Here is a 20,246-nt window from a genome sequence, read left to right as displayed (position 1 = left end):
TTCTTTTTGTGTGATTCTCTCAGGAAGAGACATAATGCACAGCAACAGTTCAGCGCGCAGTAACAAAGGGAAGTGTACGTTGGCTCCAGCTCCGGCAGCCTTCGCATGAAATCACAGCAGCATGTTAATAACGTCATCTGTCGAAGTGTACTTGGACTCCTGATCTTCACAGTAATCACTGTAATTAATGCTGTCCGAGGATTCTGAGCTGAAACTTGCAATACTCATTCCAATAACACACACACACACACACACACACACACACACACACACACACACACACACACACACACACACACGCACCCACTCATTCCCACATCGGTCTTGTCCAGCTCATCTCCGCCATGATTAAAGCACAGCCAGTGACATGAATGGGAAATAGATTTTAAAACAATGCCTGCTAATGGAAGCTGAGAGCAAGGATGATTAATGGATGATTGTTTAATTGATTAATATCCAGCCTCAGAGGGTTTACAGTAAGGGAGACTTCATTTCACGTTCTACTGGTTTGCAGACATTAACTCCCTTACAGCTGATATTTCCTGCGCCTCAGCTGTTACCTTGCTTCATGCAAACCTCGTGAATACAGAAGGTTTGTATTTTGATATTTAGCATCTACTTTGAGCAGAGAAAACTAAATTCAGCTATTCACATTTCCAGCCATATGAACTTCTTTACTAGCAGAGTCCAAATGAGCAGACTTCCAGTAATTTTCTTAACCCTTTGATTGAGACGGTCTTTTATTAAAAATGATTAGAATACATTGAGTTTCCAGCTTTGAGAGCTTTTCATTCTCTGCTTAATGCCGGTACTTCTGCAGAGAAGGGACTGCAGATTGCTATTTTTCATCAAGAACAAAGGGGCGATTTAAACCTCAAGAATTTCACATCCAATGATTCAATGCATACAGAGCAGGTGGCAGATAAGTCAGCATTTTCCTGTATCGCATCACTGTCAACATCCAGCAGCACAGCACACATTCATGAGATGTTAAGCCCGTCGTATCAGTTACATACAAGGACAGTTAATCCCCGGGCGCCTGGGAGTTGTGTTGATGACTGAATTTTCTAATCTGTGTTTTAGCGACAACATTTCCATTTGCATTAAAACATCTCTTCTCGTGTCTTCTCCTCAGGTTGGAGGACATACCATGCTACCTATTCGCTGGATGCCCCCCGAGAGCATCATGTACAGGAAATTCTCCACGGAAAGCGACGTCTGGAGCTTTGGAGTCATCCTGTGGGAGATCTTTACCTATGGGAAGCAGCCTTGGTTTCAGCTGGGTAACAATGAGGTACAAAGAGCCTGAAGCTTGTAGATAAACCTCAACAAGATACAATACGTATATATTGGCAAAGACTGTGCCGCAGGCATTCGTGTACACATTGAAAATTGTAGGTTATCTGGTGGTAAATGTTGAAATCTATTTATCCATTTCGAAACACAAACTAAAGGCGTTTATTGCAAAAACATAAAAACAGTAAACCTAATTGATCTTGTGCTATTAACGAGGAGAGAAGTAGGATGATCTTGAATAGATTGGCCCTACCCTCACTGAGCATATCGGGTGAGAAAATACTCCACTTTGCTTTAGTCAAAGTGAAAGCATGAGCTCTCAAACAGTAGATTTAAATGAACATTGCCATTTTGGATTTTAATCTACTGCCTCATGTTGTTTTCTTTTCTTTCTTTCTGAGACTCACACTGGCCCAACGAGGTGATAAATTGATGCCGCTTTGCCACCAGACAAGATGCTGCATTACATAACACCCATGATTGGTTTGTTTTTTCATTGGAGGCTCTGCTTTGAATCAATAAAATTCAATTAGGATTACTCTTGTAAAGCGAGCATATTGAGAAAATTAAATTGACCTAAAAGAATAACCTGGCATGTTGCGTGCGCAGCACTTATAAGTATTTCAATTGAAACATCAATATGTTCTTGGGCTTGACACTTTTCTATGTATCTTGAGCATAAGGAGTTTTGAGACACTCTAAATGAAACACTCAGCTGATTAAACTACATTGCCAAAGTCTATCACAATGTAATCAGATGAGTACAGTATTTTGTCATAGCTAAAAGTCTTCAGGTGGTGTTAGATTGGAATATTGTACTTATTATTCAGTTATCCATATTCGTCTAACACATTACACAGTGATACATTACTCCAACAATTATAATTGGGCATCAGTGACAATGATAAATTATTACCTGCGTGCTATAGGAACTTGTCTCAAACAGGCCATGTTTTCAAACAGGCCCTGCAGGCTCCACCACGTTCCTGTGTGGAGCTGCACGACTGATGTTTACAAGTGCTCAAACCAACAAAACGTTATTCAGTTCTAGAGGAGCTTCCAAAGATATAAAATATGTGTAATTTATGGGGAAACGTGTATAAAACGATGTACGAGACGTGGAGAACGTAGCAGCGCAGCCATAAAAAGATGTTGCCAAGGTTTGTGCATTTCAAACAGAGATATGTACAGAATATATACAAGACACTGTAAGACAGGTGGAGTAAGATGATATTTAACAACCCTGAAGCTGATATGGTAACTATATTGTGTCTTCACATTTTGATATAATAATGCACTTCAAGGATGTTGCATCTCCACCTCCTCTGTTTAACACTGCTCCTCCTGCCTCCCAGTCCAGTCTGTGACATCAGCCTGTAGCTGAGCATCCCGCCGATTATCTGTCCATCTGAGGGGCTTGTTAATTTAAAAGGGGCTGCGCTCAGGCCTTGTACTATGATCATAGGCTCCAGCTGCGATCACAGAGCTAAGGGTGACAAATCACAACCTTGTTTTCCCTCTACCTTGGCTAAGAGCAAAAGTAATGATATTTGCAGTTATATATTGTTTCTACAAAGGATACGCACGACACACTAAAGCTCTTTATTAAGTACCCTCCAGCACCGGCACGTCTGGTCATAGAGTCATCCTTGATGAAAAATAATCTGCTGGACAGTTAAAGCACAGTGACAGTCTTAGATTTTCATTTGCACATGTTAAAATGCCACAAAGTTTATCCTGCAGTCATATTAGTTTGTGAACTGCTGGCTTGTTCTCCATGATCACAGTCAGCAGAAGTCTCACAGCTGGGGACAAAATCAAACCACAAATGAAGCCATATTGACTTCTAATGAAGACCTAAGTTCCTGATGTTCTGTTTGAGACTGTGGGCCCCCTGTAACAGCTCAAAAAGCAGAACTGATGACATATTAAGAAGTCTGCTACAGAAAATAATGTTTAGAGTCGCACAGACCCTAACTGTAAATACTAAGGATTTCCAAATGCTCTATATCTGTGATTGGTACTTACAATACTTTATGCAGCACTATTCTTGGGACGAGGAGTTCGACCTTTCTGGGGTGTAACTGACCCCAGATATAATCAGTGTTACTTTGTAGGTCAACTATTGTGTCTGTGAATGAGTTTTGGCAATCAAAAGAAAACAAAAGAAACATATTTGCTCATTCATAACCGAAATCAAACATAAAAAACAAGGCATATGTCCCCTTTTGATGAAATCTATTGTCTGTATTTTGTCACCTTCAGCTCAGCATGTGTTTAAGGGAAGGGTACCCACTTGAGTCTCTCTCTAATTATTGGGATTTAATAAGTTTTAAAAGAAAAGGAAAAAAAAGTTATTCTTACATTATTTTCACATATAGAGCCAAGGGGCAACCAAAGAAAGGGGAAGTACAGTACAGTCAACGCCAACAAAAGAAAAAGCTTAAGAGAGAAAAAAGATAGATCATTGTGTGTGGAACATTTCAGAAAACAGCATTGAACTCTGAATGTGCTGCTAATATAATCATTGGAAATGTTCATTATTTGTGTTAATCTCAACCCTAAACCTGTCGCCATATTTTAATTTGATGACTGACTGGAAATGGTAGGTAGAGGACATAATTATAATATTGCGGTTCGGTAAGTCTGTAATAGGAAGTGCAGGAAAATAAATTGCCACCATAATCTATAACCACAACCTTGTCACTTGGTAGGTCGTAAAATTATCAGAAAAGTTTCCACATGTTACAAAACCAGCTCTGAATTAAGCTTGAGCTGGGTTCAGTGTCATTCATGGCGTAACATGATTATTTTCTCACATGTGTTTCATCTGCTACTGTTGCCATGGCCACTGCACCCTTTATTATTGGTTCATTGTAAAGTTTGTAATCTGGGAATTTATGCAAAGAGGCTCCATATGTCTTTGCAGGAGCTGATGCTTCATCATCTCAGTCTCATGGCAGCCTGTCTGCCAGGTCTGCTCTCCTTTGGTGAGGAGATATGACTGAAAGTAACAGGGAGAAAAAAAAAAGCGTAGACCTTACCTCAGTAAACAGATGTAACAGGTAGAACAACAGAACAGGGTCTTCCCACATGGTTTGCTTTAATATTTTGTGTTGTTTCCCTTTTGTTGACACTCTTGCGTGTAAAACCATAGAAAATTATATTTATTTAAACACAGATTAGGTTTGTTGTACACTCTTTCAAGAAAATTAGGCTTCAGATAGCAGCAGAATATGAAATGCTTTGTTCTGACACCGTGCTGTTGTGCTGCCTGCTTGTAAAAGCATGAAATTGCATGACATCATAATATGTCGCTGCTTTTCCTTTTCAGCTGTGCCGGTAATTATTCTACACCTGTAAAAGATAAAAAAGCTAACAAAGAACAACATATTTGAGCCGGCATCAGTGTCTGAGTGTGGAATATTATGTGGTGACAATGTTTAAAGCAAACAAAAAAACTCAAAACAACACTTTCTAAATGCAATTTTTTAGTGCAGCCATAGTGATTACATACAAATAGACAAGTTACAGTGTCCTGGAATTGACACAAATAATAAAGTCAACCTGTCACAGCAGCAGCAAGTCATCTGGCTAATTAGTGCACAAGTCCAAAGAAATGATCAATCACATATCACAGTGTTATTGTTATTTTGTGCTGTGGGGCAGAAAAGAAAATCTTGTTTACCCCCTAATATGGAACAAATTTAAGACTGAATACACTCGGTTTATTTCTTTCATCTCGGTTTCATTAGTTCAAAGCTCAAAGGACAGTCTGCTCAGTGTCACTGGTTTCTCATTATGAGCAAACCAAAGCAATCAGTCAATGAAAATCGTCTGTCTCACTCCACTGCCCTCTCTCCTTTGCAGGTTATTGAGTGCATAACCCAGGGTCGGGTTCTGGAGAGGCCACGGATTTGTCCTAAGGAGGTGTATGACATCATGCTGGGCTGCTGGCAGAGGGAACCGCAGCAGCGACTGAACATTAAGGACATTCAGAAGGTTCTGTTTGCCATGGGAAAAGCCACGCCGGTCTACCTGGACATCCTGGGCTAGCAGCAGCCCCGGATGGCCCATTCCTCGCCAGACGGACAGATCGACAGAGACATACAGACAGACCGACCCACATGAATCCAGGAATAACCAAACCAACCTGCTCCACTGTCGAAAAACATCTACAAATGTTTGGGAAGGACTTAAGTGCCTGCAACACTTTTGGATATAGTGGATAAAACGTATTCAAAAAACACGCACTTTTACATTTTGTTTACTTGCGTATAAGATGTACAGGTTTGAAGACTTTTTTTTCCCTCGAAAAAAACTGCAAAAATACACAAAAATGGAGACGAAAACAGAAGTATGTGGACTGGCAATTGGAAAATGGCCATAGTTTGATTATATTATAGAGAGAACACGTCAGAGTTAAAATCTATCCTGGGTTTGGTTTTATGAATATATATAGAAATATTACATATATTTTATATTTATTTCTTTTTGTCAAGGTGTTGGAGGCTCTGCCATGTGTGTTGCTAAGGGCTCGGCCCTGTCCGAAGACATCACCGACAAACTATTGGCAGGGACTTAACGAAGGAAGCCTTACTTGCACTCTGATTGGCCGGCACTCAGCTTTTATGGGAATTCTGCTTCTGTGGAAGAACACTGGATGGTTGAAAAAAAAACAACAAAAAAAAAACAAAACAAAGGAGCGCTCTGGAGAGAACCTACCCAATCAGACAACTGACAAATCTATTTTAATTTAAAAAATAATGTACATATTGTAAAATTCTATGTGTCAAAATTATGTTAACTTATTTTTTCGGATGTTATTTTGGTTCCTTTTCTGACTGTGATCTGGGTGGCTAAAGTTTAAAGCTATGGTATTTGTTTTCATCCTAATCCAGAGGGGATTTCTCTTGGGAATTACCTGTGTCAGTGCTGGTAAGTTGTCTTATGTGTTGAAGGTGAACGGCAGCGAATGCAGTTTGAAAAGCCCACTGACACTGCATCACAGACTTTGGAGAACGGGGGGACTCGGAGCCATGGGTCAACACAACACGTTTCCAAAGAGGTGATGAAGCCTCACATTCACTTCCCAGTTCATTTGCTTTTGATGGTGAGAACAATGTGTTGATGAGTAATATCTTACGCCACAGCCCTCAGACACATACACATGCTTTGAGAAACTGTTCTGTCATCTTCAGGCTTTTTGGTGTAAAACTGCTTTTCCACTCTAAAGAAAACATTTTTGTAACTGAGAGTATAAATCATTTGTTTCGCACACGAGTGTGGCTAACATAGACAGGCTAAGGAAATCTGTAACATAAGGAAATGGTTTGATGTTCTGGGAAAATGCACTTATTTATTTTCTTGCTAAGAGTTTGATGCCACTCTCATCATCTGTCAGCTCAGAATGAAGCTAAAGCCAAGAGACAATTAGCTTAGCTGAGCATAAAGACCTGGAACAGGAAATCAGCTAGCTCTGCCTAAAGCAAACAAAATCCACCCACCAAACACCTCGAAAGCTCCTGTGAAATCAATATGTTTTAATAGGTTTTTAGTAATATGCTTTAGTGAGCTGAAGTGAAATCAAGGCTTCTGGGCTAAGAAAACATCTTTCAAATTCACATTGACATTTAAGATATGGTAAATATTGAAAAAGAAAAGAAAGATCTAATTTCATTGTTTGTTGAATATTTTTTATCTGCCATTAACAAACAGCGTTCCCAAAAAGTCCAATAAGACAATAAGAGGTTCAACAAAAGAGTCCATGGATTGGAAAATTATTATGTTTATGTTTTAAATTAGTTATGTTACAGGTCACGCCTCTGATTCCTGAACGCTGGCAGGATATGTAAAACACACAAAGGTTTTCTAAATGCCAATATAGCAGGATCTCTGTATGAAAGCGGCTTTAGTTTCCTCTTGTTTCCAGTTTATGTCCTCAGCTAAGCTAAGCAGCTGCTTGAGCTTCATATTTACCCTGTAGGCACGAGAGTGGTGTCGTTCTTCTCATCTAACTCTTGACAAGAGAGCAAATAATTGTATTTTCCACCATGCTGAACGATTGCTTTAAAGTATTCTAGGAGGATACCATCAGCATCCTGCCACTTCACAAGCCATGAAAAGAAACGCGATGGCTTCCTCCCTCACAGTTCCATTTGGAAAAACAAAATGAAAACATTTCCTCTTTACTATTCTGATTTGTTTTCCATCAACTGTACTTGACTCACAGTCACTCTTTTCTTCCTCGCACTCGTGGCCTTTGCATGTTTAGCGCTGCCGAGGTTCTACACCAGAGAGGAGCCACTGAAACTTGTGTTCGTTCATGGACGGTACATCAAAAATAAGAATCAAGGACATGGATCAGCTAACTCTGTGGTATGCGTTCCATATGTTTGATAATTACAGTATTAATGAACATGAAAAACATGAAGAGTTTTGTTCCAAAATGTGACCAAAAAGCATGACCCCCTGACCCCCACCCCAAAAACAGCTTAACAGCAAAAAAAAAAAAAAAAAGAAACTCAAACCAAATGATATTACAAGAATCATTCATGATGAAATGCTCAGTTGACAGAATTAGTTTATTTTTACGTGGGGGGGGGGGGTCCTGTAGATTTCTGCGACATGAATGAAAAACCTCAGGCAACGATTTTATTTTATGTTGTATCTGGATACGTAACGTTTTGGAGTGGAACTCTTCACATCTTTTCCTTATTATCTTGACATGAATTCTCACAGTATCACAGTGTTGTCTCTGTTCCCCTCGGGACTATGTAAATCATTAATGAGCATTCGGTTATTTCAAGTGTTTTATATGAAAGGCAGGATCAAATCCAATGAGTTACCCAAAGCATTCAGTTTTTGTGTATTCTCTTGTGGTAAAGATAAACGCTTAAAGACATTATGACACAGACTGTGAGCATTTGCAGGGTATTGTAATCCTTTCATGGTGAGTTGAATATTGTTTTAAAAAGTTTTTCTTTTTTGTTCTTTTTTCTTTTCTTGGATGAACTAACTGATCACTTTTTGAAGCAAAGTTGCAAAGTATTGAAGCAAAGTATTACCATGTACACATGTTACAGAATATAAAAATGTGGTATAACAACTGCAGTATATAAAATACTGGTATTCCATGATAGATCTTTGTATTAATGTGACTCTCTTAAGAAAATGTCTTCAAACAATCAGACGATCTCCTTTTCCATTTTGTCCTGTCTTATAAAGATGTGTGAATTTGACTAAATCTTGTCTTCATCTAAATCTCTCAGACAGCTGAACGGCATGCATTCAGTGTGCACCTGTGTTATCTGCTTTTCATCTATCCACTCCTCAAGTGGTTAGAAACATGTCTTTTCTTCTCTGGCAGAGGTCAGGACTGGCTGCAGAACAGTCACTGTGGAGTTTGTATGGATTTAGTGTTTATTTTTACTCCAGCAGGACAAACTTTCTTAATATAACGCCACACTTTGAAAGACCATCTTTTGTTTGTGTCTGTGGCCCAGTCATTGTGTGTCTTATAATAACTGTGGGCCGCCAATTCTGAAACACAGAAGTTAACCACATAAGGCCAAAATCAGCACAAGTCATTTTTCCTCCTCTTCTGTCCATTATAGATCAGCTTCTACATGATGAAAAAAAAAAGAAACACTCCCTATAGCTTTAAGTTCCAGTTCATTATGTCTGTGCATCCATGGTAACAGTGCAAACAGGAGCAAATGTAGGATAAAAACAGGTGGGCTCAAGGTGCAGCCCACAATTACTTTGACTCACTGACTCCATGGCAACGGGATACCTCCAGCTTACATCACCCAACTGTCATCCCAAAACACAACATGTTTTGTGTTTTTCTAAAACAGAAATAAGGAAAAGTATCAAAGTAAGAGTGATATGATTTTTTTTTATTTATTTATTTTGTAAAGCTCAGAATGTCCCACATATTCCCCTCTCCCCTCACTCTCTCTTTATCTGTTCATGTACAGATAGTTATGGTGTACCGTAAACCTGTAGCCAAACACTAAATCAACACAATACTAAAAATACTTCAGTAGTGAATGCAAGCAAAGAAATGAGAAATCCCTCTGTCTGAACACTTGTTGGTCAAACGGGAGAGTTCTTATTCTTTTCTTTCAAAATCCTGGGCTTATTCTTTTTGAATCATTTAACCAATTTTGCAATCATTGCAGTTTGCAGTTATTTTACTACAAGTATGCTAGAATTGCACATTAGTCCATAGCACAGTGTTCTTTGCTGCAAAGTTTATTGTAAACATTGTCTCAAAGTATCTATAAAGGCCACAATGGTTGTAGAGTTACAATACAGAGGATTACATACTGCATTATCGGTTATACTACCATGATTATGAAAAGCACAATCGCCAATAATCCTAATATGCCATTAGCTCTTTTGTCTTTATTTTTACTTTATTGTGTCTCTTCCAACTTTCCGAAACCAAACCAACACCCCTTGAGAATTAGCACAATGAGACTTGGTACATGCTACAAGATAATCTGCAATAGCTAAACTCACTACCTACATGAGGTGCCTAACTCTGAGCTGCATGACCTGCCCCTCTCAAGGGAAGAGATGTGAAATCACATGAAACCATTGGAGAGCCTTCACTTGAGAACTTTGTGTAATTTGTGTCCATCTGTATGAACGTACTGTTGTTGTGCAGTAACATGAAGTGTAAACAACTCTGCAGTCCGCCAGTCCAAGAATTGACGAGTGTCCAGACATGAGACGACAGCCGACCCTTTATTGTTTCAGTTGCCCACTCTTACAAACAGCAGGAAAATGGAGACGCAGTCAGCGCCGAGGGACCTGAGGTCAGTAAGCAGTGTGTTATGATGGTACTGTAATTGTTTATTGATTTACAATTACATAGTGTTTTGTGTGTTTAGGTTTCTCTCTCTCTCTCTCTCTCTCTCTGTGTGTGCGTGCGTGCGTGCGTGCGTGTGTGTGCTCATATTTGTGGTTTAGTCTTGAATGTCTCAAGTGTCCAGTTTCAACTTCTGTGCTCTGACTGCAGCCTGTAATATCAGCTTGACAGATATACACCACATGGAAGTGGTGGAAGGTAAAGCATTTTAACTACAAGTCAGTTACACACACAGCTAACTAAAATGCTAATGACTGTATTCTGGAAGATATCCAAGAGCTCAAATGTTCAATACTAGACAACTAACTGAGCTCTAACTGACAACTAATGGCATCAAATGCAAGTAAACACACAGAGACATGCAATGCATACAGTCTGTACTCATGATCTATATGTTACAGTATACTAGGCATCATACAGTCTGACTTGCTGGTAACTATTATTTATCCTAAGTATTGAGTTATAGACCTTTTAGTTGATCACAAATTGTTTTTTGGTTTTATTTTCATGCCCCACAGATTAATGACTGAAAATAAAATCACAGTTTTCTGTCATAGTGAAATGTATTACCAATGAACAGCACAAAACTACTGGTGTAAGCAGACTTAGAGGAAAATGTTTCATGGCACTGAAAGAAGATCCAAAGTGCATTTGTAGTCTACCTTTTTGTCTGTTGTGGGTGTTTTAGTTCAAACACAGTCAGGTGCAATGTTTTTGGCAAATGAGGTGGAGCTTTAAAGACAGTTTTAGACAACTGAATACAAATCATATTCCATATACTTCCTCATAATTATCCACAGCACATTATAGGACTGTAGCTGTCGGCTTCCAGTTACTTCAGTACAGCATTAGATGATCCATCACAGTGACTGTTGGTTGACTTCTTCCTGTGTAAGTTTCATTGTTGTTGGAGTTTAATGCTGTTTCAAGTGGTTGAAAAATCCCTTATTACTGTAGGAGGTGCAGAAACGACATGAAAAGACCCAGTGATGTTGGTGTCGACCACTGATGAGAAATGTGTTGTTGTCATTGCTGCTGTTGTTGTAGCTTCTTAAAGTACAGATCAGATCATGACTGTGCATAGGAGTCACAGAGCAGTGGGTGTTTCCTGCTGTATGAAAATCAATCACAATACCTGCGATCATTTATAATAACAATGTAATACAGATCCAGTCGTTCATCCACTGCAAACAGGAAGAACTAATAGCTAATTCAACAGAGGGCGGGGGGGGGGGGGCAACTCCAGCTGTTTCCTACTTTGACGTTTGACGGATGAATCTCTTCAGCTACTGCTGGTTAGTCAGTTGCCAAGCAGTATCTATATGCTGAACTTTGTGGTGATTAGTATTTCCCTCTCATACGAGCCATCTGGCCTCGGCACTGAAGAGCCTCACTCATGCTTGTGACATGAAAGCTGCTGTTGAGAATGTATTTAAATACAGGATATTGTGTTTCTTTTTCGGCAAATTGCGTCTTGGTACTCCAGTACTGCTTGTCATTGTCAAGTGCTGCAACACAACCAAGCCATTTGTGGCACAATCCAAATGTTCACGTCACTTCTAAATTGCTTTTAAAAGTGCATTCACTCTCAAGTCTTTCATTCACAGTATCTGACTCAATCTAGTGTCTTTTAAAAAAAAAAACACACAAAACAACCACAAGGAAATGATTCACTCTCCTCGCTGGAGATTGTCTATCTGCTTTCGTCAAAATAATTCTGGGCTGTATTCAGTTGTGTCAGCCCGTCTTGGATAAGCAGGTCATTGCATTGAACTTCATCGATAACTGCGGCGGCTTTTATAGAAAACCCCATGACAGGAAATGAGGGCTGAAGATTCTCTCCATCTGCTCTGTGGTGCAAAGATGAGGAGGTGAGCTCATTTGTGCAGGAAGAGCTTGTACAAACAAAAAGAGAAGCTACACTGAAGCTCATTATTTAATCCAATACCTTGCTATTTTCTTACCCGCAGACACGCAGGCAAATGAACTGACCTTGAATGCAAAACTGCCCACCGCTATTTGATCAAAAATGGTTCCCTCCATATGATAAGTTGAGAAATCAGAATCTTCTGTTGTGCCTCAAAGCCGTCTGCGGAGCTATCGCACTGTAAACAGTGTTTTTGTTGAGTACCTGAACCCGGAGCTGCTTTCTCACCACCCAGGGAGAACGCCTTTGACTAATCCCTAAGGCTTTCTTATCAAGTGTGATTGAATAGAGCCTTCAGTCCCCAGAAGACGGGGCTAACCTTTATCTTGCCTATTTTCTATTTCTGCATCTCTTTCTTTTTTTCTCTTCCACAACAAGGTGTTTGTGGGGAAAGGAGACCTGCTAACTGTTTACCCCCTCCAGTATGCACGTCGTTTCCCCGGTGGGCGTGTGTTTGAAACATGAAAGGCTCCGAACAAAATGGGAAATTTCCACTCCATTTGCCATGCAGCCAATCCGTGCGCAGTGACCCAGATAAGGAGTGTGATATTGATGATGACAGCAATAAAGACGTATTTTCACCACAAGCCTTCCTTCTAATTAGGTTGATCTGCGGAGAAAATAAATGAATTTTGACAAAATGCAAAAGAGGTGGTGTGCTGGGAGAATTAGACAAGGGAGTGAGAAAGGAGGGGGGGGGGGTTCTGAAGGTTTCTGGGGGTTAAGTGACTCCACTGTTGGGGAATGGGTGACAATTACCACTGAAATGAGATTTTGTGACTTCAGGTGCCTCCTAAATATGGCGTTTGGTCAACGTAATTGTCCACAGTCTGGTGGGTGGTACTCACTGATGATGCTTTGGATGACTTTGCTTCTCTTGATCCCCTGCACTTCAAACAAACTATCATGTGCACAGTATTAAAAAGGGTATCTGCTACTTTTTTTTCCAGGCTGCACATGAAGTGCTGGTGTATCATACAAAGGAATTCCCTCATTATAACTGAAAACTAAAGGGTGTTCGCAGTCTAGAGGGCAAGTGCCAATGCTGATTAGAATAAAAACGCTGCAAGATGCAGCCGTTGAGCAAAGAGGGATGATAATTGATAATTTGCTGCATTAAGTTGTTTTTCAGAACCATTTCAGAGTATTTTAAAGCTCTTTAAAAGTCACTCCCTGTAAGGAAGAGGACAGCAATTAAGAAACAATTTACTGAAAATCAGGCTGTAATTTTCATGTAATTTCATGGACTCTGGCTCAAGAAAGCATTTTGTTCCAGTTTGTCTTTTACTGTGAAAGTGCTGTAGCTGACACAATTATTTTTTTAAATATCTGTATGGACATTGGCCACACCATGACCAAATGGCTGTCCTGTGGTAATGACTGTATTTATTTCCTTGATTAGAGTTAGTTCATTTATCAAAGTTATAATCCTTCAATCTCAATGGTTTTTGATGCCATTCACTTTGCTATGGCAAATTAAATGTATTTACACTCATTTGTTCCTTCTCTGTCTTCTCTACTTCTCTGTCAGTGACAGAATCCACCATTTAAGTGGTTCACAAACGCTCAAGAGATCCATAAAAAAGCTGCATGTACAGGATGAAATTTGGAAGACAAGATCGGCACATGTGCATCTTTCACGTAATGATGTAACCCAGAAGAGCAGAGCAGCCAATCCCACGCATTTTGAAAAGGAAACATAGTAGTGTCTGAAGTAGTATGACCACAACAATTTTAAAAGAAAAAAAACTCACAGCCACACGTTTACAGAAAAGAAAACAGCTCAAAGTGAATTTCCTCCCTTCAGTGATCGATAAATGTATGATTTCAAATGACAGTTGGTGACTGGTGTGAAGACGTTCTTAGCGTTACCTCCAGTCACCACAGGTGTCACCAAATCAACCAGAACTGTAATCTTAAGGATTATAAACCTGCTTGAAAAGAGGACAGAGCTCAGTCTACTTTCTTATGATATATAACAACTGTAAATTAAAACTATCAACAAAGGTTGGTGATGATGTTTTTGTCTTTTCTCCAAATTAATTTACACCAGGGGTTTTCAACCAGTGGTCCACGTCCCCCTGGTGGTCTGTGAAGACATAGCAGGTCGTCTCTGACAATGCATTCAATAACATAGTTTCAGTGTGGGAATCACAATTTTTTATTTCTTTTTTTTTTTTTTTTTTTTTTTACTCATTTCCATGCAAATGTAGAAAAAGCCAATGTGACTATCAGGATTAAAACAGTGCCCATTATTCTTGGTAGCTTTTGCTTTGCTAGTGTTGAAATGCGTCCCTAATGTCACATTCGAATGCATAATGTTCAGATTTGCACACAGAAATAATAGTTTACAGACCAGCATCTAAAAGAAATGCTACTTGACATTGTCAATGAAAAAGACTTTTTGCAATTTCTGTGAAAAGTAACAGAAAACCTCCATCACGGTGGTCCAGGTTGCTTCTCAGTGAGAATGGTGGTCCCTGGTCCCCAATCAGTTGAAACCCCCTGATTTACACCACCCTAAAACATGAACTCATCAATTGCTTTTGGGAAAGTCATAGAAGAAGTTGGCAGTATGGCCATAGTGGATATGAAGCAATCAAGCAAGCAAGTAAGCAGGTCAGCAGCCAAAGAGCGCCAAAGAGCCAGGAGGAACAGTCATGCACAGCAGCGCTGAAATACCGACCTCTACGCTTCCCCCTGCAGGAAGAGAGGAATCAGCTGCCGCATTAAGTTTCCACAGTGGATGGGAAGATGGGGGATGTCACCCCACAGCAATCTGCTGCACACTCAGCAGGTGTTGACATCTAGATTAACCTTGGACTGCTGTGAGTCCAATTCCTCTGGAAGGCAGTGTCTTATTAGAATGCACACTGAGAGCTCATATCCAATCCCTGGCTTCTAAAGCGCCAAGGTACTGCCCCTCATCTGCTGGCCTGTCAATCAAAGGGTCATCAGAGCATTGCTGCAGGGACGTGGGAAGCTTGGAAGCTGACTGGGACTTTTAACCCAACAATGACTGAGTCCCCCCCTAATTCATATTACCTTGACTGCTCCTACAGGAGCTTATCCGGCTCATTCTCGAGAGAGCAACGCCACAAGGTAAACTCAGTATGAATCACATACAAGCATTACGCTGTACCTCACGTTCTGATCCCATCACTTACATAACGCAGATTCAACTACGAATACAAATATTGCTTGTAACCTTTTGAGAACTTGCAAAATAACAAATAACAACAAAATATATGTTTTTGAGCTATTTATAGACGCCATAAATGCCTCTTTCTTTTTCAGTGTAGCCTATTGTATTTTATTTTTACACTGAAAAGCATTACACAGGCTGCTGTGTGCTTTAATGGCTGCCACCTACCATATAATCCTCATCACTAGTTGCTTCAGACACATTTTCATTTTCAAAGTTACTGTCATCCAATTTCCAATTTCAAAGAAGGTGCTGCTCTGCAGAGTGCATGACACACTGGCTCCGTGCCATCGTGTTACTCTGACAGGAAGCTACCTCAAACAAACTTCTTCATCCCTGTAGTATCAACAACACAACAGTGTCCCCAAGCAGGTCAGCATGATGATACCTGCTTTCACTGGCAGTTACCTGCCAACTGTTGAAAAGTCTTCTGTCAACCTAACGTAGTCACATGCTAACATTAGCGCATTAGCACTGAAAACAGTACAGCTCAGGCTGATGGAAGTGTCAGTAGTTTCAAAGGTATTTCGTCGTAATCCAAAATATTGAACAAACAACAAAAGATTTTGGCCTTGAAAAAAACCCACCAAAATTATTACAACTCATCTTGTAAGGAACAATATATATGTCTGTTTCATTTTTCATGTTCATGCATCCATATTTCACTCTGGACCGAAGTGGTAGACCAAGTGACTAACCACCAGATGGAAACTGTTTTCCCTAAAACCACACTTCCAGTGTGGCTAAAAAATGAATATTTGGAGGAATAGCTGGGAGTTCAGGGCTGAATGAATGCGAAGGGAGGTAACATAAGCCTGATAATCCTACTGAATTTCCATTTTATCACCTCTTTATTCATTCTGTTTCAAACACGGAAAAAACTGGGGACACTGTTTATGGGCAGTGATCTAGTCTGGTACCAGGTTAGTGTAATATGATCCCAGGTCTATGAAAACCAAAGATATGCATTTACTTGAAGACTTGGTATTGTAGTAGGAGCTTTACTGCAGACTACTGACAATACTGCACAACAGGTAATGCACAAGTATGGGCAATAATATTATTATGGATTACAACAGATATAGTGTAGGATACAAATAATTATTAACAAAAAGATGGCATCAAAACAAATATAAGCGGAGGTAAAAATGATTTCTTCCCTCATTTCATCACGGTTCTTGAGCAGAAACACATGACTGAAAACTGTATGACAGTGCAGGCAGACGTGGAGCCCTCTCTGTAGCTCTCACCCACAGCTGTGATGAGCTTATTGAGCAACATGTCTGACATTTCCATGGAGACTATCAGCTTTGTTTTGTTTTACCCATAGTACAACCATATGTCTGTTCATTAACCCATACACCTGAAACCAAACACCACTTTCCTACAGCTGATGGCACGCATGTTAACTTGCGAAACTGAATTAATATTCTCTGGTACGCATAAGTTCCACAGTGGAAGTTGCACAACCTGTTGCCATAGCAACTCAGAAAATGGCATTTGGGATAGGGATGTTGATGATTCCTGATAAGTACGGGTAACAATATACATTCTGTCCTTCTACATGAGGATGAATCAAAGTTGAGAACAAATGCTACTTGTGAGAGAGTGATAAACATATTTTTGTGTGTTTTTGATTAAAACAGCTCTGTCGGCTTAAACTGGGAAAAGAATACAGTTTCAATAGCTGAGAGTCAACACACGCACACAATCTCCGGGTATAAATCCAGGCTCAGATTACAGGATTTTTTAAATCCTAACCCCACTGACCACATAATTTTTTTCATATGCATCGACAGATACATGTGTCTAGCTCTTAGACGCGTTGCACAACCACCTTTTACAATCTAAGCTGTCCATCAAAGCCAGAGAATACAACAACTCTTTGAGCTCTAAAGCTCTGAAAAGTCCTCTCCTTGTCCATGTTAAACTGGGGGCATTGAATTTGAAAGCCATGGGCATTTACAAGGCAGGGAGGGTCTGACAGAATGATGTTACTGGTTGCAATATGGGGAATAAAGGAGCCAATGTTGACCCATAGTAAAGTCTAAAAGTCAGGGTATATCGTCCTCTACTGCTTCGACTTTCACCATTCTTATTTTTTCATCTTGAATCCCTAAACTTAATGGTGCAATAACAGATCACCGGAGTAGCCAATAAGCACCATTCTGGATTAAAAAAGTCCCAACTCCTCACACAATTTCACACAAATTTATTTCATTGTACTAAAGTTGTTTTTTTTTTAAGCTACCCAGTGAAGGTTTTTGATCAATTGTATTGCTATAGTTGAACATGTTTTTACAAGTGTGTCTCATCACCACACAGCACACACCACCAAACACATTCTGCCTTTGGTTCCATGCTGTTCCACTAATCACTAATCAACCAACAAGTGAACTGTTGCTAAGGTGGTGAGCAGTAACTTCAAATCAAAGACTCAAAATGTCTCCAGGTTGATTTGTCTCTCACTTGTCATGTATTTATTATGGTGGATTTGCTCAGAAAACACTGAAGTTACCGTCCAGATTTTTGAAAAAATTGCTCTGGTGGACGCTGGAGAAAGTTTGGAAAAGCTCAGTTTTCATCAAAAAAAAAAAAAAAAACCCTTACATTATCTGATATTCTGTGTATTGATCAGTGTAGAAAGGGCCTCAGATATAATTTCTCCAAACATTTGACTACATCCAGTTTAAGTGTTAAAATGTTTTATAGACCTTGTATCTGTCATATTTCCCTCATATCAGTTGTGTGCATATGTCCAGATCATACATGATCTCAGTCGTGTCATTCAATTTTTTAAAAAACATCTAGCAACAATTCAACAAACTCTTTCAAGCAAACATCTGGAAACAGCCAGCTGCGTCAGATCGAGGTGTTTGGTGGTGCTGTGACTGAAAGGAGAGGTTTTGAATGTTGTTTCAAATATCTGAGGTTAAAAAAACACGCCATACATTTATACACATTAATACATACTGAACGCATCAGTATTATCAGTATTAGAAGGCATTTAATTACATTCCTCTTGGCAGTGACACTGTTAGGCCAACCAGTATCAGTAAATGCTAAAATGAAACTATACTTGTTTTGTTTTGTTTTTTTTACTGGTGCACTCACTGAGGCGTGTGTGAGCAGCGAGCGCTCTGCAACTATGCTGACTGAACTCTGATTAGTCAGCTGAATGTAAATGATATTGTGCCAAAGTACCACAGGCACAGTGACTGGCTCCTCAGCCTGCCCTGAGAGAGGTGCAGAAATGGCTTGTACAGTTACAGCAGAGTCAGTGGAGACATGGGGTGATGATTTGCAGGGAGATTTGAGCTAACATGAGATCATCATATATTTGATGCCCAACGCTCAATTTTCCAACATAAAGACATTGTCTGAAAGCTGTTTGTGTCCCACTATATAGTCCTGTTATTTTTAAACATTTCTGTACTCTAACAAGTCCTCCAACCGGAACCATAGGTTGTTGTCGGACTGTACCGACAGCTGCGTACCGCACCTTCATCGTTACAACGGTCATGGCTTGGTTAGGTTTAGGAAAAGATTGTAGTTTGGGTTAAAATAAGTGCTTCCTTAACATTAAACAATCTTTGTGAACATGGTTACAAACTTAACAACATGGTCAAATTTGTTGAACAGTCACGGATATAAAAACGACATAAACTACTACTTTCACATGGGAATCAAACGGCGCTCTCCTGTGTGATATCCTTTACTTCAGCTGTGTCCCAGTTCAGGGGCCACATCTTTCTGAGGCTGAATTTGAAGACTGACTGTGTCACAGAGGCGTGACTAGGCTGTGCCATTTCCAAGGCTCCTTCAACTGCAGCCTTCTTTTCCTGCCTTTTCCAACCTATCAAAAAATTCATTGGGAGCTGGTAATGAATATGATACGGCAGTCACAACGCCGACAGAGAGCCTGAGGATTACACTGTTGGATGTAAATATTGGGTTTCAGCTCAGTTGAACAGCTAACAGTACAACTGTTAAAACCAAGAGCCTTAAAACCTCAAGTTTTTGTGAAAAAAAGTTACGTGGTGCCGTCGTAGACCACGAAGGGCCACACCTTAGATGACGTAGATTGCGTCCTCCGAAGGATGCGGCCCCTGAACTGGGAGACAGCTTTTGTTACTCTGCTCTATATACTACATCCCTCGCCTTTTTCCTTTGCTACTGTCATGATTACTACGGCCACTAGATGCACCTCAAATTCAAATTTGCAACAAAGTTAAATTTACTGAATTTGCTCACGCTGTGAAAGACATGCAGTGGAAGTTTTATACTAAATGACCCTAGCAACACTGAACCCACTTCGTGCTAAAGGTACTCAAAGTTTGATGGAGCATGTGTTCCTCTGTTGGATCATGCGGGATATTGTCTAGTGGTGACTAATGAGAAGGGTTTACTGTGAATATTAGTCGTCAGCTCAGGCCTTTCAGGAGATTGAATGTCACTCTTGTAGACTGTACAGTCCTGTAGAGTTATGTCAAGAGATTGTTCTCTTTATTTTGGTCTTCTAATATATTTACCTGCACCAGACCATAAAGTTTGGAGTCTAACCACACTGGTCTTAAATGTCCACACAAATTTATTGCTGTGCAGAAGTCCAGGCCTTCAACCTGTAAAGGCATTTTGATCTGGGATTATGGATGTGTGATGGTAGGATTAAGACCCAATTAACTTGAGGGCTGTGAATGATGATGATGTTTGAAAACTTTCCTTCTCTTTCTTCGGCCTCTTTGGAGTGGAGCACCGATGCCTTAGTGCAAATATTTTAAAGATCTATAGTCTATTAACAGTAGGATTTTCAACAAATCATTTCTCAGACAGCCCACAGGCATTTGGTAGATATTCTGCCCTTCCTGCTGTGTGTGTGTGTGTGTGTGTGTGTGTGTGTGTGTGTGTGTGTGTGTGTGTTTGTGAACAAAAGTGTG

At 39.9% G+C, this 20,246-nt stretch overlaps 1 protein-coding gene across 4 annotated transcripts in view; it reads left to right on the top strand.

The window, feature by feature from the left end:
• Positions 1–8,542, top strand: part of ntrk3b (neurotrophic tyrosine kinase, receptor, type 3b) — a 176,159-nt gene extending 167,617 nt beyond the window's left edge. For all 4 annotated transcript variants that reach the window (XM_056371538.1, XM_056371529.1, XM_056371546.1 and 1 more), the window contains 2 exons: positions 1,136–1,294; positions 5,167–8,542. In XM_056371538.1, the coding sequence (XP_056227513.1) occupies positions 1,136–1,294; positions 5,167–5,352 (345 nt within the window). In that variant the 3' untranslated portion in view covers positions 5,353–8,542. The remainder of the gene's footprint in view (positions 1–1,135; positions 1,295–5,166) is intronic.
• The last annotated feature ends 11,704 nt before the right edge of the window (positions 8,543–20,246 follow it).

The sequence above is a fragment of the Seriola aureovittata genome, chromosome 1 (assembly GCF_021018895.1).
Source record: "Seriola aureovittata isolate HTS-2021-v1 ecotype China chromosome 1, ASM2101889v1, whole genome shotgun sequence".
In the NCBI taxonomy this organism is placed as follows: Eukaryota; Metazoa; Chordata; class Actinopteri; order Carangiformes; family Carangidae; genus Seriola; species Seriola aureovittata.
Note: the sequence above shows the minus strand (reverse complement) of the source record. Positions and strands in the feature narration are given on the sequence as shown.